The following is a 25,216-nucleotide window of genomic DNA, read 5'->3' on the forward strand; positions in this document are numbered from 1 at the left end:
TTACAGGACATTAAAACGAGAGTTTGGCCTTTTTGACCATTTAAAGCTCCTGAAAAACCATGATTAGAAGTATTGCTTAGTAACATTAGATTTGTATGACTAAAAAGAGCACTAAAAGTGAATATATGCTGTAAAAACATCCTTATTGATTTTGAATCCACCTATTATCTTTTTAATTAAACTCCTGATAGTTCAAAAACATGTGACATCACATTTGCTAAGTGAGCTTTTCCCTTTTCAACGAGTGAAAATAATCACAGAAAGAAATACACCCAAAAATCTCTCATCTGAAATATCCATAATTATTTTGTAATTTGTCATACATAGGGTGTTAATTAAGATTCAAATTCTGATTGAAAAATATCAATTATAAGGTTTCTAGATATTTCTGGGTAAATTGTTTCAAAACTATGGAAACGACATCCATATTGGAGATTAATATTTAATATAGATTAATTATTAATATAGTATAATAATGATAATCATGAAACACTGTGTTGTGGCTTGAAGTAGTGATGTCTAGAACACTAAAACACTAATATGGTCCTAATGTGTAAGGTTCAATGTTCTTTTTTGGGGCACCTTGGCACCAATACGTTCTGGATTTGAATTTAATATCTGTGCAAGATATCAGCTTTCAGCTTCAATAAAAAAAATGTCTGACTGTTTCAGATATTATTCATTTTAGTCACGGTCAGTTTACCTCATAATTACGGCAAATAATACTTCCGAGTGGCTTTTGTTGCTAATAATATAATGCAATCTTCTCATCTTTATAATTGAATACTAATTGTTTGTTCCGTCAATGCTAAACTTCCACTCTCAGTGACATAGATGAGACAGAACAAGCTAATTAATCTGCTTTAAGGGCACTGACAGCTTTTTGCGTCAGCACTGCTGGAAGCAAAGACAGCGGCTTGTTGTTTTACCGCTGCCTGGTCTGAAAGCTGAGGATTTCTATCAGCCTCCATCAGCAGTGATGGAGACGCGGCTCTGATGAATGTCAAATTGCGCTCCTCTTAGAGGCTTGCTGACAATCACTTGTACTAACAAGTCAGGTAGTATCTCTGACGAAACACTCTGAACCCTTTCCCTCGGGGGGTGATCTGTACTTGTCCTCCGTGTGAAGGATTGTGGGCTGTGAAGGGAGGGAGGGGGGGGGAGATGGAGTGCAATAATAAGGCAGCAAATGGGGATTAATGAGGGTGAATAACACGGGGAAACAGGGGGAGGAAGGAAACCAGACAGGAGGTGTGGAGGATAATGAGTTGGATTGAAAAGCAGACAGGAAACTGTTTCTGCCTCTTTACACAAAAAGTGACAGGGTGACAGGAAGCGCTAATCAATACGACTGTATGTGTACCCACAGGTCAGGTGAATCTGAAGGTCAGCGCTGAAGCCATAAAGACTAACATACGGTGTGGCAACGAGGTGGCAACTGTCCCCGACATGGGCAATATCGACACGGTGGTCCGCACTCTGCTGGTGGAGGTGAGTCTCTGTCAGACAACACACCGGAGAAGCAAGGTGGCATGAGCAGAAGAGTTTGACTACTGATATGGACAATATTTTCATTAATATTTGGGGAAATTACCTATTTTAGGGATTTGAGAAGAATGAACCATCTGAAGCTGCAGACCATGTTTGGTAGTGTGGTTGCATCTGAAGAGCCTTCTCTAAAGAGGAATTTATATATATTTAAAATACTTAATAATATAATTTGTTTTATCATTAGTCAACACAAATGTATTACCCTGTTATATTTGTTATGTGGCTTTGTTGTGTCCAGTCTTTTTGATGAATGATAGTGGCAGTTTTTTATTTTCCCTGTTTATGGCACGTTGGCCATTTCTTTCTACTGAAGACGAAAATCGTAAATGTACTTTATTTAAAGGGTCCCTATTATGCTCATTTTCATATTTGTATGTTGTGCCTCTACACTGTGTTTAATGTTCAAAAAGGTATATATCTTTCTCATACTGCACCCCTTTTCACCCTCTGTCTGAAACCAGCAAAAAGACTCTTTCCAAATCAGCTTGTTGCTGTAGTTTAACATAACTCAGACAGAAAGACATGTTGGGACTATTTCCAACGGCGGATTATCCACGTTTGGTTTACTAGTTTGGGTCAGCTGGACGATGAATGTTATTTAGTTTTGGGAATTAGTCCAAATTAACTGTTTGTGTTGATGAAGGAACATGGTGCCCAAGGCAACAGCATTTCAAATTGATTAATTGTAATAGTTTTTGCACCCCGAGGAATAACCTGTATTAGAAGCTGGATACACACACAGATTGCACTTGTTACAATGCTTTCCAGTTTTCCTGTGGTATATCTTCAACCCAATCTCATTCTCTTTGTCTCCACCAGGCTGAAGGAACACCACAGATGGTCAGTCATAACGCTCTCCTCTGTCCTGCAGGTGAGCACACACACAACCTGTGTATCAGCGTCTGTAATGTGAAGCCTCTGGGTTAGCGGCCATCTTGATTATCTCTCATTCTGTCATGGAGACCAGAGTCAGGGTCAGGGGTTGAGTGTGAGGGATGATAAATTGTTATCTGCACCTCATTCATTGTTCAGAAGCCTTTTGTGTTTGTCGGATCGCAGATGAGTATGTGTGAAATAGTTGACCATGTTAGAACAAAAGCATAACAGCTGTAGACGGTTGCTAAACTAAATACACAGAATCAATACAACCCTACGTTGTTAGTGTTAAAAACATTCATCACTAAGAAACCATGAGACGATTAGCTTAGCGTAGAGACTCTCTAAAACTCACTAATTAACATTTTACATTTACATACTTTTTTTCGTTGTTAATCCATTCAAAAAGAATGCCAAGCTATTGCTTTATGTGCGATTAAATGCTAAGCTAATTAGCTGCTGCTTTAAGTTGCATTACATTACATTACATGTTACTTGTTAGACGCTTTTATCCAAAGCGACTTACATACTCAATACTGTGGAGTGTGGACAATCCCCACAGGAGCAATTTGGGGTGAAGTGTCTTGCCCAGGGACACAACGACATGCTGACTGCAGTGGGGTTTGAACCTTTTTTTTCTTTTGTTCTGTTCTTTGTTTCCAGAGGGGCCTGTGGAGAAGACAATTTCCCTTCTGTTGCCCGAGATATTTGTGGCTGGATCCGCCAGGGCCTCTGTCTCTGTACTGGGTCAGTCACACAGTCTCTCTTGTCTTTTTTTAACTCTAGTTATCAATACTTGCGATTGACCAGCAAATAGTTTCTCCTGTATATTTAATAGTGCTGTCAATCACAATAATAATCTTAAAAGTTTCAAATAATAGTTTCTACTTGTATTTTGGCGGGAGATAAAACAAATAGAGATGTGGTGGCATGACAAACTGGTGAAAGAAATCGGATGTTGTAACTTTAACAAGATTTCTGAATGACTGACCTTGTCATGGAGAGCTCTCCTGTCTGTACTTTATATGTAGCTTGTCCAGATTCATGGTAAACATCTGTGCTGAAAATACAGGAGGAAGTTTGGGTCAAACTTGGTTTTTTTAAACGCGTTACGGTTTTCAGATTAATCATGGTGTTTACGTTGACAGCTCCAACTTTTCACCCTCCAACCTGCGAAGAATGAAATGTTGTGCGGGTGTTATATTTGTCCTGTTGCTCCTGCAGGGGACCTGATGGGCCGGGCCATGAAGAACCTGGACAAGCTCCTGGCCATGCCATACGGCTGCGGGGAGCAGAACATGGTGCTGTTTGCGCCCAACATCTTCATCCTCAACTACCTGAAAAGCACAGAACAGCTGACCAAGGACATTCAGGAGAAAGCCACACGCTTCCTAGAGAGCGGTGAGTGCCATCTTTGACAGACAGTGAAAGTGGAAAATAGTTCACACGGTGTTGCATCAGACAGTAGATGTTACATGAATGTCACCTCATTCATCTTGGAAACAATTAAAAGTTAGTCTAAATCTCGTCTCCAAGTATTATAAATGCTGTTCTGACATCTGATAGGCCGTCAGACTCTTGATGTATTATTTAAAGCAGCCTGCTGGGATTGTATCATCGTCTCACCAGCATGTGAAACAACTGGGCCTCACCAGTGTAGCCCCCCAGCACTCTTCTTCTTTTGTTTTTGTCTGTCTGCAAAGCTGACTTTTTCGTAAATGTGTGTGTGATTGTTGCAGGATATCAGAGGGAGCTTAACTACAAGCACGACGACGGCTCCTACAGCGCCTTCGGGAACAGCGATATATCTGGAAACACCTGGTCAGTAACCCCTCCTCAACATCTGTAACGTCATGATGATTAGGATAAAGCTAATGACTTGTAATTCTATATTTGTTAACAGCTGATGGCAAAACCAGTGTCATATATTTTAAATAAGATCTTTTGTGCCTTATTTTGTAATTTATTTTTTGTTGGGATATAGCACAATACAACTGTTTTAATTAGAAGAGGCATTTTTATCATTACTATTTTAAAATACATATTCTGTTCTATGATGTGTCATTTATACATTTTAAATTATTAAAAAACCAAGACGGCTGTACAAAGAAATAACAACCAAATTGAAAGAAAATACATTTGAAAGGTGCAAAGTAAATTAGATGAAATATTTAGGAATAAGACAAAATAGTAACATTAATACAAATAATAAATATAATTTATATAATACAAAAATAATAATAATACAAATTATGTGTTTTTAATTTCACCGATACAGAAAGCACAGTTGGAAAGGAGAATAGGAAATGTTGGGACAGTGTGAGTTTGAGGGAGCTTTCACTGGCCTTTTGTTGGGAGTCCCCAGTAAAGAGGCCTTTTTCTGGGCAGAGCATAATACACAAAAGAATACTAGACCTTGCAATTTTCCACATTTCTTTTTTAAACGTGGATTTTCCCCTTTTTGTCAGTGAGGTGTGGGTGTGTGTTTGTGGTGAGCAGGAAGTAGGGCTCTCAAGTGTTTAATTGAATTAGAATTCCAAACAGAGATTGGGTGGAATGGTCTAATACACTTGAAAAAAAGGGCTTACTATAGTCAAATGAATTTTATTATAGATTTCTTTCCAAGCTACTGTTATCAGCATCTTATATGAACATTTGCACATTTGGTTATGTGTAGATTTGTTTTCATTACTCTTGGAAATACAGCTGCGGGAATGTTTTTTGAGTATATGACAACATGGCAATAATCGCCTTTAACAGACAATTTGGTCAATGTAAAGATTAGCAGGGTTGACCAATACTGTTAAGAAAGACAAAATGCTTAGTAATGTAATGTATCTATTATTGTGAACATTTCTTGACGCATTACATCTGAAATACAACATTAAAATTAGGGATGTCACATTACCACATTAATGCTCCCGATGTTTAGAGTGTCGGGAAGTTGTCGAACTTCCTGGCAACAATTCAGAAATCATGTTGTATTAAAGTGAAAAACCCTCTTACCACTTGCATTTCTTTATTATAACCACACGTGTATTTGTTTTATCCCCCCCCAAACATTCCAAGTAAATACTAATATTTAAATTAATGTGATTAATCACAGATTATTATTGTGATCACCACAATTACATTTTTGAATCTATGTACAGCATTAATCAGAATATAATATGTGGATATTTTATTTCCCATCGTTATTCTGGGCTCCGAGGAAGGGTTCATGTGGGGGTAACTGAACACAGGCCCACTTGGTTGGATTTGTTTATAAAGACTTTGTGTTTGTATCCTTCCAGGCTGACCTCTTTCGTGATGAAGTCCTTTGGCGGGGCGAAACCGTACATCTTTGTGGAAGACAAGCACATTCAAGAAGCCCGGAGCTGGCTCTCCAAGCTCCAGCGGCCTGACGGCTGCATCCAATCTGTGGGGAAACTCTTCCACAACGAAATGAAGGTGACGACATCAGTCTGAAACTTGGACATTTTAGCTGGGAATATAGGGTTTCACATCATCTGCCTTTAGTCGTTTAGAGCTCTGCGTGGGTGATTTTCTTCCTATAAGACATAAACCAGAGAATTAATTCAATGTGAGGAGAACATTGCATGTTGTCTCTGAGAGCTGTGTGCAGGGAGGGATGATAGCCCCAGGCCTGCCTGCAAGCAGCACACCCTAACAGCAGAGGAGATATCCCAAACTGATTATTTCTAGCCTATCCAACTACAACATTTCATGAAGCCAACTAACACCAAAATAAATGAAAGATGTGTGGCAGATGCCGGTACCTATGTGTTTTGGAAAGTAGTTGTATTGGATAAAAAGCTCTGAAAATAGATCATTGTCAATGTCAGCTGATGACTGTGTTGAGCGACGGATTATTCTCAGTCTCACACACACACACACACACACACACACACACACACACACACACACACACACACACACACACACACTTTAAATACCGTAACCCTTCTCACTTTCATCACAAGCAGGGGGTTTACTTTGGATGCAAATGAGATAAGGTTTGTTGTTATAAAGAACTGCAGCCCCGGTTTTCTTCTGGCCCAATCAAATGTAATGTTGTAGATAGAAAAGGGTTTACTCCGTTAAATAAAATAGTGTTGAGTGTAAAGAATCCCACACCTGTTTAGTGCAGCTTTTGCAGGATCCTAGAAAGTAAATATTCTATTCAACATAACCGCAATAGCAACTTGTTTTGACAGTGACATGAATACAAGTGTGTTTTCTGACTGTTCCTCCTGTGATGTTTCTAACAGGGAGGAGTGAGTGACGATGTGTCTCTGACGGCCTACATCACAGCTGCCATGCTGGAGCTCGACACAAACACCTTCGTGAGTCTCGGTCACAACTCGAACTCTGATGAACTTTCATTGTTGATATCCACCTGTTGCATTCCTGATTTTAAATGTCATCATATGATGGTCGTCTGATAAGTGCTTGTACTGCAACAATGATACATTTACTGTAAATATTCTGCAACCTGGATCCTTTAGATTAATTATTAGGTCAAACACTAAAAATGGTTTTCATGCCCTGGTAAATATTAAACTTTGGGCTATTTGCTCCCATAACTTCTCCTCTTTCAGACCATTTTGAGAGCAAAACATCCAAAATACACAGGTGTTTATTTGTGTCTAACTTTGTATATTTCTTAGTGTGGATTTCTCTTTAATTCAACACAAATGTGGCAACTTGTCATTTAAAAAGGAATATCTTATTGTAAATAATTAACAGGGGAAAAAGTAAATTCTATTACTTAAAGTGTTCTTTCAGAGATGTGTGTTTGTGTTCTTTTTGACTCTTCATCTTGAAATAGGCTGTGGTTGAATATTTCCGTTCAAATGACTTCAAATTCGTATACAAAATGAATATGGTTCATTGTTGTGGTTGATACAGTTCTCTCCCTCCTTTATATTCTGCTGCTCATTGTTTCCTCTGTGTGGGTGCTGGGTGTGTGACAGGACCCCGTTGTGCAGAGGTGCCTGAGCTGTCTGAAGGCATCAGTGGACTCCCAGCTAGAAGAAAACCTGTACACCACCGCGCTGCTGTCCTACACCTTCACTCTGGCTGGAGACGAGGAGACGAGGATCAAACTCATCACTTACCTGAACCAGAAGTCCAACACGCAGGGTAAGACGGTGGAATCAGCAACATCTGAACCTCAGTTAATGCTAGACCTCTGACAACACTGTCTCATATCAATGAGAAAGTGAGACATCAAAATGTTTTACTAAAGCTGAATTTGTAGCATGACATAGTATTCAAAAAACTGCGAAGTTCAAATAGCAATTCAATATTGAACGAAATCAGCATAACTGTTCAAATGGAAGTGCTGAAAGGAAGCAGATGTTGTAGTGTAAGCCTTGAACACATTCATATTTCTCTTTAACTACTTTAATATTCCTTTACGTCAGATTGAAAGTAATTGTTAAACGTAAGTGACATTTTAGTTAAAGTGGAAAGCCTGAACTCTGTGCACTGAAAGCAGTTTTTTCAAGCAATGAAGGCAGTTGAAAAAAAATAACATTTATCTTTAAGAAATAAACTGTTACAAATTAAATGTTGGAATAATCGATTTATTTTTTGTCAGGATATTGTTGTTGTTTTAATACAGATTTTAGCCATAAGAGGCAATAAGACTGAACAGATAAGCGCAGATTAAAATGCATTTGTAGTCACAAGAAAGACATAGAATCGACAATATAGCTTCTGTTTGAAGTGCAACGAGAAATCAAAACTCACCTTGAAGAAAACATGAATGCTTTTAGTTTTTAGAACATGCAGTTCAGCCTCCATTAAGGATTATCCACCTTAATTTAAAAAACATTGCCAAATGACGATTACAAGTTCTCTTACAAAGCCTAGCACACCGAGCTAGTGCACAGGGTCGGTCATTGCTTACCTTCTAAAGGATGAATCCACTGTTCTGATTGACAGGTGGCTCCCGTCACTGGCACAGAGCCGGGGCTTCTGGGAAAGGCCCGGACTCTCTGGAGGTGGAGATGACCTCCTACGTCCTGCTGGCTCTGCTCTCCGGTCCGGCCCTGCCAGACTTTGGCCTGGATTACTCCTCCAGCATCGTGCGCTGGCTGGTCCAGCAGCAGAACCCGTACGGGGGCTTCTCTTCCACACAGGTAACACACATCACACACAGGTGGCTTATGGGAAAACTCTTCTTAGTGACACCTGGCGTAGCAACGTAAAAATCAGCTGTTGTCTAGAGAGAGATAAGTGAGGCAACAATTGCATACAAAAATAGTAATTAGTATATTAATCTTGCTAAAAATCTGTTAATGCTTGCAATGATGGCACCCTCCTAATGAGTGACCACTCAACTATAATACTTAAGGTAAAACACCCACAGACCAGGTGCCCGTTATAAAACCCTAGACATATACTGTACTACTATTTTGAGGGGTTTCTCAAAATGTTGACCTGATGACAGGTACTTTTACTTTACCTGAGTTTTCTACTCGAAGCAGACGTGGTACTTTTTACTCCTCTCTATTTATCTGACAGCTTAAGTTACTAGTTACTTGAACACACACATTATAAACTAATATAGGTTAAGATATTCAGCAGCAGTATACAAAATGATTACTATCAGTCACCATTTAACACCTTGGATACAAACATATTGGGATCAAAATATACTTAAGTAAGATCTTGAATGCAGGACTTTTACTTGTAACAGAGTATTTTTACAATTGAGTATCACTGCTTTTACTTATAGTATAAACAACAACAAAAAGTATAAATTCTGAGTACCTCTTCCATTTCTTCCTGACAATCCCAGGTCAGTTTGTTTCTCTTCCCACAGACTCCAGAAAAACAAACACTTCATCCTATAACTTGTTTGTTTTTAACATGTAATCCTGATGTAGTGTAGATCTCGATAAAACATATTTTAAGGTTACATTTAAAACACCTTCAAACCAACATTTCTGTTCCTCCTGTAACCCCTCCGTCCCTCAGGACACCGTGGTGGCCCTCCAGGCCCTGGCTAAGTACGGCGCGGCCACCTACAGCGCGGAGGGCAGCACGACGGTGACGGTGACCTCGCTGGGAGGCCTGAACACAGAGTTCAGGGTGGATCAGAGCAACAGGCTGCTGTACCAGGAGCAGAAGCTGAGCGAGATCCCCGGAGAATACACCATCAGGGCCCAGGGCAAGAGCTGCGTCCTGGCACAGGTACGGGGCATGGGTGTATAAAGAGAACTGGATACTGCGTCCTCCTTCATTCCTATGAGAGTGGCGCATGGAGCCCAAATGGTCTGATGCTCTCGAGAGCAAAAGTCCCAAATGACCCATCATGCCCGCCTGTCGAGAGCAAAGTGCCCGGATGTACGCTCATAGAGCATGCACACTTGAGTTCTCCTTAAGCCCCGCCCCCGATCTCCCTCTCTGCTCAGTAGAATGGAGAGAGAAAATCAAACTGAATTCAGGTTTTAGCGAATTTACACATTTCATTTTAAAACCCTATTGATTCAAATATGGGCTATACTGGTTTGTTTATTTATTTATTTTTAAATGATCTGCTGATTTACAGACATCTCTTTCCCAATGTAAGTCAATGGGGAAAAGTAATATTGGGCCCAATGATGCAGAAGTTGTAGAACCACAGTTTGGCCACTACGAATATTTGCATGAGTGTCCGGCTCACTTGGGTACTGGGGTCTTGGTACGGGGGTCTCGAAAGACGAGAAAAAGAAGAGCCTCACGACACAAAGGGCTAAAATTGACATAAACTAAGAAGTAAAAGCAGTATATGATATTGTAATGCTACAGATGTGTTTTTTATTTTAAGTTACTGAAATATTTGATCAAAGCGTATTGTTCCTTTGTCCTGTGTATTGACTGTGATGACCTCTCTCTCAGATTTCCATGCACTACAACATCCCCCCTCCCCCCGACTTCTCTGCCTTCAACATCACCACTAACACCAAGACCAAGTGCAACATCAGCAGGCCCCAGCTCATCCTCTTTGTGCATGTCAGGTACAGTGTGTGTGTTAGCTGTAATAGAGATTGGAAACCTTTTAGTTTCAGTAATACAGTGAAGGAAATAATAATTTGATCCCTTGCCGATTTTGTAAATTCACCCACTTACAAGTAAATGAACAGTCTATCATTTTAATGGTAGGTTTATTTTACTAATGAAAAACAGAATATCAAAAAGAAAATCCAGAAATGTACATCATATAAGAGAAATAAATGTATTTGCTGTGGGAAATAAGTATTTGATCCCCTGGCCACCTGTCCACAGAATCAATCAATCAGATTCAAACCTCTCCACCATGGGACATGTTTTGCAAGGGGATCAAATACTTATTTCACACAGCATGTTTATCTTTTATTTAATGTCAATTTCTGGATTTTCTTTTTGATATTGTGTGTGTCAAAAAGTGGGCAAACTTAAAACATTTGCAGGGGATCAAATAATTAGTTATAGTTAGTTATCGTGTGTGTGTGTGTGTGTGTGTGTGTGTGTGTGTGTGTGTGTGTGTGTGTGTGTGTGTGTGTGTGTGTGTGTGTGTGTGTGTGTGTGTGTGTGTGTGTGTGTGTGTGTGTGTGTGTGTGTGTGTGTGTGTGTGTGTGTGTGTGTGTGTGTGTGTGTGTGTGTGTGTGTGTGTGTGTGTGTGTGTGTGTGTGTGTGTGTGTGTGTGTGTGTGTGTGTGTGTGTGTGTGTGTGTGTGCAGGTACCAGGGCAGGAGAGAGGAAACCAACATGGTGATCATCAACATCAAGCTGCTGTCTGGATACATTCTGGATAAGAGCTCCCTGGAGCTGGTAAGTTCTTCCACTGAATAGCACATGTTTAGATACTTTAATACACATGTAGTCTGTGCAGTACTAGACTGTAGCAAATTCATACTACATAATATATATTTTATATTGGTGTATACTGATGGCTGTGTGTTCTGTGCTTATTTTTAGCTGAAGAGCGACCGCTCAGTGAAGCGTGTGGATCTGGACGAAGGATACATCAACATCTACTTAGACGGGGTAGGAAGCACCAACTGTGTGCCTCAGATATGCATGAATTAATCCTTTATTTTATATCATGTATTTAAACCATTACGACCTGTGTGCAGAGCTTGTGATAAAGTAAATAGTAAAGTATGAGTTTGTTCTTTTGTGGTTGCAGTTGAAAAAGGATGAGACGCTGATATACAGTGTGACACTGGAGGAGGATGTTCCTGTCAGGAATCTGAAACCAGCTGTGGTCAAAGTCTACGATTACTACCAGACAAGTAAGAGCTTCATGGTTACTTAGTTTGTAATGTATGTGATGCTCAGTTTCTTTAAGTTAACTAAATGTACGGAAGCCCTGAGAGGCAAGATTTATTATTTATAATTTGTTCCCCTTGTGATCCATTTTATAGTTTGGATTTATATTGTTTTCTCGCCTGTCTTTATGAGACAAGAACACTTTATAGAAAATGTATGCTATGAAAATCTTTCAAAGATAAATCATATTAAAATGTTCTCATTTGTGAAAACGAGGTGGAAATTAAGACGATTTTTCATCTTTTTCGATCCATAAACAGATCTTTTAACTAAAAGCACTCGTGTTTTCTTTAACCTGAGTTTTTTTCCAAGAACTCTAAAAACAGGGAGCATATACCTGAAAGGAAACATGTCTGATTCATATGGTTCACTTCCTGCCTCTTGAGCCCAAAATAAGAATAACAACAACACATCCTAAAAATGTTTTATCCTGGCCAACTTTTAATTTCATCTGGTAAGACTTCTGTCACAGATAAAATGAGAAATAGGAACGTAAAACATTTTCCTAGCAAAGGTTTTCCTAAGTCATAAAAACAGCAAAGGGAAAACAAATTAAACATTTTATTACTAACTTCTCATGGCTTCCATACAACGACACAGTATTTCCTCCCTCGTATTACTCACCCTGTTTCTGATGTTTGTGTTGATATTTGCAGGCGATGAGGCGGTCACTGAGTACAGCTCCCCCTGTGCAGAGTAAGTAACATTGTTAAGATCTGTGATAACTTCATTCTTACTGTTGTGCCAAGTGGAACCCAAACTAGGGTTTCTGTAAGTGTCGTATTGAAACGGTAAATGTGTAGTCCACAGGTAAATAACACAACGTTTTCTCTTCCAGGTGATGTCATCAACGAGCTGTAACTCACTTGGCAGAATCAATGCGTCGGAGAAAGAAACTTCTAGATGTTGATTTTTTTTCTTAGACTGTCTTCATTTGTTTTGACTCCTTTTAACTCTTTTAGCTTTGTTTTATTGAGTGAATTCCACCTTTTTAGGAACAAATATGATAATAATACATTTAATTTCCAAGCGCCTTTTCAGGTGCTCAAAGACGCTTTACAGTGGTGATAAAACGAGATATAATACAATACAAAAATATTACAACAGCAACACATTATAATAGAATAACAACAATATTAAAACAGCAACACAACATAATTCACAAATTAAAAGCCAGTCTGAAGAGGTGTGTTTTGGTCAGTGTTTTGAAGGTGGGGGTGTCGATGCAGTCTCTGATGTGTTGTGGAAGGGAGTTCCGGAGGGTGGGGTCAGCGATGGAGAAGGCTCTGTACCCCCAGGTTCGGAGCTTGGTTCGTGTGGGGATAGAAAGGAGGTTCGCTTCTGATGAACGAAGGCTGCGGGAAGGGGTGTGGTGGTGGATCAGGTCGGTGAGGTAGGGGGGGGGGGGCTGGTCGTTGAGAACTTTGTGTGTTAGCAGAAGGATTTTGAAGTGTATTCGTTGACGGACAGGGAGCCAGTGCAGGTTGTGAAGGACGGGAGTGATGTGGTCTCTGGAGCGGGTGTGGGTGAGGAGGTGGGCAGCGCAGTTCTGGATATATTGCAGTTTATTTAGAATGTTGGATGATGAGCCATACAGGATGCTGTTACAGTAATCCACTCTTGAAGTGATGAATGCGTGGATGAGGGTTTCATCAGCCGGGAAGGAGAGTGAGGGGCGGAGGATCGAAGAAGGCAGTCCTGGTGATGTGGTATGTGTTTATCGAATTTGAGCTGGCTGTCAAAAATTACTCCAAGGTTGCGAATATGAGTAGAGGGGGTGAGTGTGGCGTTGTCAAGGGTGAGGTTGAAGTTCTGGGTGGTGTTGGTGCGGGATGTGGGTCCGATTATGATAATATCTGATTTGACGCTGTTCAGTTAATTTGTTTGCATCCAGGATTTAATTTCTGAGAGACAGTTGTTGGTGAGTGTGGTGTGTTATACTGTGTGTTCTGCTGTACCAGTAAATAAAAAAAGATTGATACATCACTACCATACAATTTGCAATGTAACTGATCAACAATAACATTTCTAAAATGACAAAAATAAGTACAAATTGTCTTTTTCATATAACACTGTTTCATTTCAATAGTAATATTATTTTTTTCATTCAGGCATCCTCTTTACAGTATATTGAGTTTCCTTTCTTCTCGACATAGATTACAACAGTAATGTATATACCAGCTACTATCAACAGACATGATTTAGCATAGGGTGACCAGACGTCCCCGTTTTCCGGGGACAGACGTCCCCGTTTGTATTGGCCTGTCCCCGGTTGAAACTGTCCCCAGAAATGGCCCCGTTTTTTAATATACCATAGGAAGGTGAAATAAAACGTTTCATGTCAGGAAACACTGGGTAAACAGACTGTGGTCAACCCAGCCCCCACTTCGGAAAACACAGTCAAGCCAGCCCGCACGTTGTATTGCGGTGTGCGAATTACAGTAGAGGCCTGGAAAAACTACCTTCAAAATAAAAGCTTTTACTCAATAACAAATATACCTAAAAAACTCACCAAACATATTCATGTTGGAGCTTAAATTAAGAAATATGTACTATATAATGTGATCAATAATAATTTAAACAAACTACGTATAACTACCACATTATAAAATAACATTACTTTCTGAAGCACAATTTAAAATGTAGGCCTATGCTATTTTGTTAAAATCTCATGAGATCTATTGTCCATCTATATTTTGATTATTATTTAATGGAACTGTCCATAATCAAAGAGTCATTCAAAGTCAATAAAATACTTATTTCACTTCAGGGTGATAGCAGGACACCCCATCTAATCACTCGAGAGAATCTGGACAATCTGATGTACAGTTTCAAAATGGAAGACCTTGGAAGTCTCATATATGAGCTATCGTCCTTCTGTTTGTATCCAACAGTTAAAATGTTCAAATTAAATTGAACCAGAATTGTCCCCATTTTTTCTTTAACAGTGAAGAAAATTGGATATGTTAATGATGTTTTGACCGCAAAACTGAAAATATCCCCGGTTTTAATCACGTGTGGACATACCGTTAGTAGGCGGACTCGGCCACTAACGGCTTGACAGCAACGTCAGAGTCTAATCCCGCCTGCTCCAAATAAGGGAGGCGGAGCCGAGGCGGGACCTAGTGCTGCCTCGGAACTGGAAGTAAACAGAGCTAGCTCAGGCTAAGAAGCTAAGCGAACATGAAATACATGCATACCAAGTTACTGCTAACAGTGTAGTTCCCCTATATAAACGTTACATTCATCTGCAAGAGAATTAGCTATATTTTGTTATTCTTAATGCTTGTCATTCACACGTTATGAAAAGAAGTACCGATACATAGCAGAACAATTGTGGCGATGTTCAGCTTAATAAGCCTTGTTCAACATAATTTATTTAGCTAATACTACAGCAGGCGAACCAAGTCTGTGTTTCGCTCTGGTTTCGCTGCATTCCTTGATATCCAGTTATAACGACGGACTCCACCGCCCGGACCTAACAGAGCCACAGTGGGCTAGCTCCGGGACGCCGGCTGGAGCTAGCCCCCTGCTGCTCCGTTAGCTCCGGCGGCCACCACTGGGATAATTGGGTCCCCTATTAACATTTGCTCCCGTTTAGCATTATGGGCGTCATAGCCATAGACTATAAAAGTCTTACCCAAGGCTGAATCATAAACTAAAATGTATATGTATGCATAAAGGGTTACGTCCTTAGCTGGCTAATAAGTAACAAGCTAAGCTACCAAGCACACAAACACCTGTGAACGGGGTTAACATGTATAATATTATCATTTTAGACTTTTTGGAAGTTCTGTTAGTACATTCAAGCGCACAGCACGACATTTTAATTGTCTGGTATTTGTAACAATATTCCCTAAAAGGCACAATCACCACGAATATGGCTAAAGCTAAAGGGTCAAGTACAGTACTATGACTAACTAACGTTGTAGCCTCTATGGTTGTAGCCTAGCAGAGTGGACAAGTTGCTGTTAGCTGACAGTGAGGCATGTACTTGTCCATCAAAGTGACCACGCCCTAATTTATGCAAAAACGTTAAGACCGAATATAAATAAAAGGGTCGTGTTAGAAAACAATTCACTCACAGATTCATAATCATGAAGGTGGAATCTAACTATAAAAATCTTGGGTACCACAGCAACAATAAATGATTTCTGTAGAAAACAGAAAAGTGCAGCAGCAATAATTATACACAGGATCCGGTTGATCGTCTGGATTGCTTCTTATTCAAAGTACACAGTTACATTCAAATAGCTGTACTTTACAAACATCACATTTCTCCATTTAAGTTATCCGTCTGTCACAGTCAATTACTGTATCTCAAGGAGAAATTCAACATAGTCAATATAAACACATAACGCTATCAAATAATACTTTCTATCAATATATCAATCTGAACCGAATATAACATATTATGGAGATCACAAAAATACACTGTCAATGTTAATAAACAAAAAACAAGGCAATGTGCCTGCAAGATTTCACTCAGGTAAACAAAACATATTACCCGTGCACAGCAGCTAACCTGCCTGCGAGCCTTCGCTCAGGTCACATTTACCCAGGCGCGGCTGAAGCCCGCGAAAATGGCATCTATTGTTGCCGACAGTTCAGTATTTTTAAAATACCGTTACTATGTCAAACATGCTCAAAACTTTCTGACACACACTCCTAAACATCTCCAACATCCTATCTAATTCACACAAGTTAACATCGATAATTTTCATCATGTACTGACCTGTAGAAAACAGAAAAGTGCAGCAGCAATAATTATACACAGGATCCGGACCGGTTGATCGTCTGGATAGCTTCTGGGGCATAGATATATATATAAACACTAGATGACTCACCCGCGCTGCTGGCCAATGGAGACCGACGTTTCCACTTGGCCGCAATCTTGCCACAGGCAGTTCTCTCATTCATAACATTATGGTTTACTATTTAAATAACCATAGCTTGCTCAATTTTCAACCAATTTTCAAACGGTTTGGTTTTTTATAAACATCAAAGATGTAGTTATGATACTGCATACTTATAATCATGGACTTTCATATGAAAATAACATTAATCAGATAAAGCAATAGCTATACACACACACAAGGTATTTATATTAAATATTTGCCGGTGTATATATTTCCATTTATTTGTATTATATTGTTAATAGGCCTATTTAAAATAATTATAAATAAATTATAAAATTAAAATACATTTATATTTTATATATAAAAATCGGTCTCATGTTGCCACTCTGTAAGCCAAGAGTTGTTAATTTAGCAATGCCTTAGCTTGAAGAACAGGGACACAACTAATGACAATAGCATATGTTGGTATATTATTTAGATATTCACAGCTTTATCAGAAGAACCAAACCAAAATAAAATGTGCTCACAGACAGGCCAGTTCTGTCTCATTTATCTCAATTATTTTTGACATGAGATCTTCATATCATCCTAGTTTTGTATTTAGTTTCTAGATTTGTAAACAAATCCAGAACCTTTGAAATATGTTATTGAAAAAAGACCAAGAATAATATAAACTATGTGTGTCCTTCTGTAGTCCATTTGTGGTTTGTCTTGTCTCACCCCGGCTGATATATCACAAAATCCACTGTTTAAATTGTTCCCTATATTGCCCCTATGCCCCTGTAAGGTGTCCTTGGGTGTTATGAAAGGCGGCCACCCAAAATAAATGTATTATTATTATTAAGAAGAACAACTTGGTGTGGTGTAGGAAGCAGGAGCAGGTGGGGAGAGATGGGGCTTCAAGGTTCAAGGTTATTTGTTTTAAATGTGTCTTGGAGATTAGGACCAGCTGCACACAATAAAATACAGTATAACACAAAACCAATAAGACACACGGTGACACATGGCACACCAACAATCAATCATCGTCCAGCCTCAGCTTTGGTATTCTTTCACAACCATGTTATGGGTTTATTAGACTGAGCAAACATAAACATATGTGGGGAACATAGTGCTGCGTCTCATGGAACATGAATATTTAATAAATACATAGTAGTTGGCGATATATGCTCCCAGTGATAGCGATTCGCCATTAAACATCCGTAGGCTGCACAAAAGTCCGGCATAGTCAGGTACTTCTGTAAACACAAAGCCAGCAAATTCCTGTATCATAATGCAAGATGTTTTTAACAAGCCAAACCACTTGGAAGAAATCATGTGTAACTTAAGTTATGTTGAAAAGAAAGAGCAGTTCTGCCTCTCCCACTAGTGTAAAGTTGCTGGGTCAAATTTGTAATACTAGGTCTCACTCACAGCCTCTTGTTATTAGCCAGCTAATAAATACAACCACATACACAAAGAAAATCTGCAATTTCAACATGTCCAAGCATCCTGTATCATAGCCATGCTAATAATGTTTCTAATAAACCAAACCGTTTGTAAATCAGTCAAGATTTCAGAGAGTTAAGAGTATTTTTGTGCAGATCACTCACCTTACAACAGCTACCATAACGTGAATCAGAGTAACTGTTGACTGTGGCAAGTTGGCGGCCGGTCAGCTACGCTGGAAAATCTCCCATGAGCCATCTAGTGTTTATATATATCTATGTTCTGAGGAGGGGGCGGAAGTGTCCCCCCTAAGATAACCCAGATGTCACCGCTCACCTGCCAAAGGTTACACCTTGGCGCTACTTACTCGTACTGCTTCTCAAACAGTACAGATAAACCATAAAATGATATGAATGTCACCAAAATAAATACAGATAATGTTGGGCTTTTCAAAACAATAAATTCACTGTTTAGCAAAAATAAATAAAAGTAAATACACAAATAATTGTACCATTTTTGGGGTGTACCACACATCCATGGGTAGAAACATGTTTTTTGCTGCTGTAAAGTTGGGCATTTTAACATGGGGGTCTATGGAAATTGCTCCTTTCTGCAGCCAGTCCCTAGCGGCCCATATGAACTGCAGTGTGTGGCACTTCCGTATTGGCGTCCCGGCTGTTCCCCAGAGTTTGCCACTTGCTACAAACCTTAGTTTTTCCTTCAGCTTGGTCTCATGTATGTCTGTGGGAGGGAAAATAATATGGGTTTGGTCCAAGACTTAAAGGTCCCATGTCATGGCTATTTCTACTGATCATATTTCCATTGTTGAGGTCTACTAGAATAGATTTAAATTGTGCAATTTTCCAAAATCACATTGGTTTCTCATACACCATCTCTGTATCTCTGTATTCACCAGGTATTCACTCTCTGTCCTAAGCGGCTTGTTGGAGCTCCTGCCCCCCATGTGATCTCAATGTGCTCTGATTGGTCGGGGCGTTGCGAGGCTCGTTGCGAGGCTCGTTGCGAGGCTCGTTGCGAGGCTCGTTGTGAGGCACGTTGCGAGGCTCGTTGCTGCGAGGAGCGGACAGGTTTCCAGGTCGGCGATACAGCGAGAACAAGCTAAACTCATCCTGAGCACACACACACTCACAGCCGAAGTAAAAAAGGTTTATAACGCTGTGAGAATGGGTCTGCAGAGCATTTCCCCGCGATCCCAACTCGTCTATTACCAGCGTTCAGGGAGCTCAATGCAAGTCAATGGGGACTCCCTGTTAGTTAGCCAAGGGATCCTGGTGAGTGAGGTGCTCCGCGGATTGGTCCATTTGGGCCAATCCAGGCGATCGACTGGACGGCGGAAGCTGAGTCTGCTTTTACGGAGGTCAAGACCGCGTTGGCTCTGGCGGGCGGCCCTGTTGGCGCACCCATCATCCACGGCTCCCATCTCCATTACCACAGACGCATCGGACTACGCCGTTGGTGCGGTGCACCTCAGCTGACGCCCAGGGAACGCAGGTACAGCGCTTTTGACCGAGAACTCCTTGGACTCTGGCTGGCCGTGCGGCACTTCCATTTTTTGCTGGAAGGCCGTGAATTTACGGCGTTTGTCGACCACAAGCCGCTCACATTCGCCATGTCAAAAGTGGCAGAGCCTTGGTCTGCACGTCAGCAGCGGCAGCTGTCTTACATCTCGGAGTTCACCAGACATTAAGCACGTGGCTAGCAAATTGAACCTGGTCGCAGATTGCCTCTCCAGGGTCATCATCTGGGCCGTCCAGTAAGGCCTGGACTATACCCGCGGTTCCTCTCGTGTCGGCGGCTGACATAGCCCAAGCTTTCATTGCGACGTGGGTATGTTGGTTTGGCACCCCGTCGGACATTTCCTCTGACCGGGGTTCGCAGTTCACATCTGAGCTCTGGAACGCCGTGGCGTGTGGTCTGGAGGTTAAGCTTCACAGGACAACCGCTTATCACCCTCAGGCTAATGGCCTCTGTGAGCGTTTCCACCGCTCCATGAAGGCAGCACTCAGGGCCGGCCTGAAGGATGGCAATTGGGTCGACAAGCTTCCTTGGGTAATGCTGAGTTTGCGGACCGCGCCCAAGGAAGATCTGCAGTGTTCCACGGCTGAGATGGTCTACGGTCAGCCGCTGAGAGTTCCAGGGGATTTCCTCCCTGACACATCGGTTCCCTGGTCGGCGTCGGCGCAGCGGGTTTGCCTGCAGGACGCTGCCGAGGCTTTTGCTCCGATTCCCACTGCTCAACATAGTACTCAGATGTCCCGGGTTCCCGCGGATCTCCGCTCGGCAGAGCACGTCTTCATACGGCACAATGCGCACAGGGGTCCTCTACGGCCTCCTTACGATGGACCTTTCCGAGTTTTGGAGCATGGAGACAAACACCTTGTGGTCGACCTAGGTGGTAAGGCCGAGCACTTCTCTGTGGACCGGATGAAAGCGGCCCATTTGGATTTGGGTCAGCCGGTGGTGCTGGCATGACCACCGCGACGGGGGCGCCCTCCGGTCTTGGCCCATCCCCGTTGTTCTGGTCTCGCCTCTTCCGGAGGCCGCACAGGCAGAGGTGGTTTTTCCGACTCCCGTGCTCAGGAGTCGTGGGGGTCGACCTGTCGTTCCGTCCCGCCACGCTGACTTTGTTTATGGGTCAATCAATCAATCAATCAATCAATCAATGTTTATTTATATAGCCCAATATCACAAATGTTACATTTGTCTCAGTGGTCTTCACAGTGTGTACAGAATATCAGTATGACAATACGACACCCTCTGTCCTTAGACCCTCACATCGTACAAGGAAAAACTTCCAGAGAAAACCCACAGTTTAATGGGAGAAACCTCAGGGAGAGCAACAGAGGAGGGATCCCTCTCCCAGGACGGAAAGACGTGCAATAGATGCCGTGTGTAAATTGAAAAGATAATACATTTGCAACATAGGTAGTCCAAATGTTTGGAAATGCATGTGTGTATAATAAGAAGATGAATCCACGAGGATATCCATCCAGGACCGATGATCCAGGACCACAGCCACGACTCGCGATCCAGGGCTCGCGATCCAGGACACAGGACCACAGGATCATCCATGACTCCGGATCCCGGCGTATATCGACACCAAAAAGAAAGAAATTTGGGGAAGCTGGGTTAATCGGAACATGAGAGTACACAGGTATAGACAGAGAGAAGGAAGAAGTAAGATGTCCCCCGACAAACTAAGCCTATATCAGCAAAACTAGGGGCTGAATCTAATCAGCCCTAACTATAAGCTTTATCAAAAAGGAAGGTCTTAAGCGCACTCTTAAAAACGGATAGGGTGTCTGCCGCCCAAACACAAACTGGAAGCTGATTCCACAAATGTGGAGCTTGATAAAAAAAGGCTCTGGCTCCCATTGTACTTTTAGAGACTCTAGGAACAACCAACAACTCTGCATTCTTGGAACGCAATGCCCTAGTAGGACAGTAGGATATAATGAGTTCTTTAAGGTAAGATGGCGCCTGCCCATTAAGGGCTTTGTAGGCGAGAAGAGGAATTTTAAATTATATCCTGTGTTCTATAGGGAGCCAGTGTAAGGCAGCCAGAACAGGAGTAATGTGGTCCCTTTTCCTAACTCTGGTTAGTACATGGGCTGCAGCATTTTGAATCAGCTGAAGCGACTTGACTGACTTCTTGGTACTCCCTGATAATAAAGAGTTACAATAATCCAGCCTAGAAGTAACAAATGCATGGACTAGTTTCTCTGCATCGTTTTGAGGCAAGATATGCCTGATTTTTGCAATGTTACGTACAGTAGATGGAAGTAGGCGGTCCTTGCAATTGATTTTATGTGGGCGTTAAAGGATAAATCCTCAAATATAACACCAAGATTCCCTACAGTCTCACTGGAGGCCAAATTAATGCCATCCATAGTTAGTATATCTTTAGATAATTTGTTTCGTAGATTCTTCGGGCCAAGTACAATAACTTCAGTTTTGGTCGTGTTTAACATCAAAAAGTTTAAGGTCATCCACGTTTTTAAGTCCTTAAGGTAGTCTTGAATTTTATTTAAATGATTAATTTCATCAGGCTTGATTGATAAATATAGTTGAGTATCATCCGCATAACAATGAAAGTTTACAGAATGATTCCTTATAATATTGCCTAACGGAAGCATATATAATGTGAACAAAATAGGTCCAAGCACTGAGCCCAGTGGCACTCCATGGCTTTGGTTTGCGTGGAAGATTCATCGTTAACACGTACAAACTGAGAGCGTTCAGATAGATAGGACCTAAACCAGCCTAAAGCAGTTCCCTGTATGCGTCATGCCAACTACGTGCTCTAGTCTTTGCAATAGGATATCATGGTCGATAGTATCAAATGCAGCACTGAGATCGAGCAAAACAAGAATAGAGACAAGTCCCTTGTCTGAGGCTATTAGAATGTCATTTGTGACTTTAACCAGAGCTGTCTCTGTAATATGATGTGTTCTAAAGCCAGACTGAAAATCTTCAAATAAATCATTGTTTTTTAAGTAATCACACAACTGTTTTGCGACCGATTTCTCAATAATTTTTGAGAGGAACGGAAGATTAGAAATAGGTCTATAGTTGGCTAAAACCTCTGGATCGAGGTTGTGCTTTTTAAGAAGCGGTTTTATCACTGCTACTTTGAATGATTGTGGAACATAGCTTGATAATAAAGACATATTCATAATATTTAATAAAGAAGTGCTAATTAATGGAAAAACTTCCTTCAACAGCTTAGTTGGAATTGGGTCTAACATGCACGTTGATGGTTTAGAAGAGAGAATCATTGAATTTAATTGTTCAAGGTTTATGGCTGAAAAGCATTCTAGTTTACTATCTAGTGTAATATTAGAACTTACGTTTCCGGGAGCTGTTGATAACACTATACTGGTCAAAGGCAAGAAGTCATTCATTTTGTTTCTAAGAGTAACAATTTTATCGTTAAAAAAGCACATAAAATCATTACTACTAAGTGCTATGGGAATAGAAGGCTCAATCGAGCTGTGGCTCTCTGTCAGCCTGGCTACAGTGCTGAAAAGAAATCTTGCATTATTCTTATTCTCATCTATGAAGAGTAGTAGGCTGCTCTCGCTTTACGCAGTGCTTTCTTATATTCATTGAGAGTAATATGCCAAATTAAACGAGATTCTTCAAGTTTAGTGGAACGCCATATCCTTTCAAGTTGTCTAGACTTTTGCTTTATTTTGCGGGTTTCGGCATTATGCCATGGAGCTAATCTATGTTGTTTTATTTTCTTCTTGTTCAAAGGAGCAACAGAGTCTAATTTTATTCGCAGCGCATCTGTAGCACTATCAACAACATGATCAATTTGGGGTGGTGTACATTTTGTATAAGTTTCTTCCCTTACATGCAGACAGTGGCGGCTGGTGGAAAATATTTTTGGTGGGGCGGTTGATATAGTGAGTAAAACATATTTTTTTGGGAGAAATTACCCCTTAAATTAGGACTTTTGGTGATGTAATGGCGCGTTTCCAGTGCAGCGCGGAGCTCGCTTTCTGCATTCAGACCGGACGCGATGCGAATATTCGCTTCGCTCTAAAGTTAACGCTCCTATTGCATCGCTCTAGTCACTCGAGTTTCACCGCGGCTACCAGCTGTGTTTACTCGCATCATTCAAACAAGACGCGCTGTCTCGGGAGCTACAACAAAATGAACATATTTTACCGTGATTAAATTGTAATACACGTTTCAAAATGATGCCGAGTTAACAACATACTGATACCGGTTAGTAAAAACCATGAATTCATGCTTTGACAAGTCTGCAGGCGAAAAACCTTTTAGAATGCTTGTTTTCTGAATGGAGCTTGGCTAAGCTAACGTTATATATGCTCCGACCGTCCACACTCACAACAACGGCCTATACAGACAATAAACCATAAATAAACCAGCGACTATATTCTCCATGACACAGACAGTCTGTGGTTTGTACCAGGGTTTCCGTTAGCCGGTAATTACCGGTTTTTAGCTGGTAACATTTATAAAAAACCGGTAAATTCAAAACCTGACGGTCAAAATGTCTGGTAATAATTAGGGAGGCTCCGATCGATCGGCCGCCGGTCATTATCGGCCGATATTCACTCTTAATAGTTTGATCGGTGCTCTCTATAAAGGCCGATCAGGAGAGCTGGATCTGATCGATATGGACATGAACGCGAGTGAAGTTTAACCGGACGCGAGAGAGAGATCAGCTCAGCTGCTGAGTCAGACCGAGACACGCAGCTCGGCATAATCACCTGAAGCCCCGCCCTCTGTTTAGCGAGCTGCAGGAGCTGCATGAGAAACTGACGTGCTGTCAGGAGAGAGAGGGAGGGAAAGAGAGGATCCGTTTCTCCCGTGTTATTATTCAAATGTAATGTACACTTTTGAATAATGTACGTTATCTACTACAAGTAGTTTGTTTGAATGTAATAATTATGTTGTTTGTTGTTTGTGGAATCATTTATTGAAAAATTAATCTGAATTTTTTCGATCTGTTACGATTATAAACTGAAGCAATATAAAAATGAGCCCCGTGAACTGAGTTTTAAACATCAGCATATCTGCTCATAGTCCGGTAATTACCTGCTAACGGAAACTCTGCTACACAACTCTTTATTATTATTATTGAAATATGACCAGTAAGTTTCAAATTTGTCCGGTAAAATAAATTCTGCCCGGACATTTGACCGGCGAGAAAAAATCCTAGCGGAAACCCTGGTTTGTACTTGTTTAACTTTTGTCCAGTTTCTGAACAGATCGTATCTGTCCCCGGCTGTTTGAAGAGCAAGCATGCGAAACAAAAGATAGCATTTACCTGTTTGGGTGCGGACCGAGGTCCGGCGACTCCACCTGCACACCATTCTCATCCAACTACTGCGTCACCTTGGTCACTCACGAGTCTAAAAAGCAACTCACGTCAACGCACGTAAGCAACATGGGCGCCAACGTGAGCGCCCTCGTGACTAAAATATTTGACGCCGCTGATTGGCTGAAATTATGTTTCGGCGGCACAGTTTACTATAGAGACTTTTGCAACCTGCTGATTGCTGCTGTTTGGCTCGGGGGCTCTGCCCGGTAATGATAAACTAATGCCATGGGCAAGGCCAGGCAGGAAACATGTGACTTATCAGTAACTTTAGACATCGTAACACAATTTTAAACGAGATTTTATTGTAGATTATACAT

The 25,216-nt window shown here is 41.0% G+C and overlaps 1 protein-coding gene across 1 annotated transcript in view; it reads left to right on the forward strand.

The window, feature by feature from the left end:
• Nucleotides 1-13,088, forward strand: part of LOC117448268 (alpha-2-macroglobulin-P-like) — a 28,978-nt gene extending 15,890 nt beyond the window's left edge. The window contains exons 21-36 of the mRNA XM_034085477.2: nt 1,370-1,491; nt 2,371-2,422; nt 3,091-3,174; nt 3,652-3,828; nt 4,167-4,248; nt 5,721-5,877; nt 6,699-6,773; nt 7,404-7,572; nt 8,380-8,576; nt 9,418-9,633; nt 10,321-10,439; nt 11,141-11,231; nt 11,379-11,447; nt 11,590-11,695; nt 12,389-12,428; nt 12,571-13,088. Coding sequence (XP_033941368.1) covers nt 1,370-1,491; nt 2,371-2,422; nt 3,091-3,174; nt 3,652-3,828; nt 4,167-4,248; nt 5,721-5,877; nt 6,699-6,773; nt 7,404-7,572; nt 8,380-8,576; nt 9,418-9,633; nt 10,321-10,439; nt 11,141-11,231; nt 11,379-11,447; nt 11,590-11,695; nt 12,389-12,428; nt 12,571-12,574 — 1,760 coding nt within the window. The 3' untranslated portion in view covers nt 12,575-13,088. The remainder of the gene's footprint in view (nt 1-1,369; nt 1,492-2,370; nt 2,423-3,090; nt 3,175-3,651; nt 3,829-4,166; nt 4,249-5,720; nt 5,878-6,698; nt 6,774-7,403; nt 7,573-8,379; nt 8,577-9,417; nt 9,634-10,320; nt 10,440-11,140; nt 11,232-11,378; nt 11,448-11,589; nt 11,696-12,388; nt 12,429-12,570) is intronic.
• The last annotated feature ends 12,128 nt before the right edge of the window (nt 13,089-25,216 follow it).

Source organism: Pseudochaenichthys georgianus, chromosome 6 (assembly GCF_902827115.2).
Source record: "Pseudochaenichthys georgianus chromosome 6, fPseGeo1.2, whole genome shotgun sequence".
NCBI lineage: Eukaryota > Metazoa > Chordata > Actinopteri > Perciformes > Channichthyidae > Pseudochaenichthys > Pseudochaenichthys georgianus.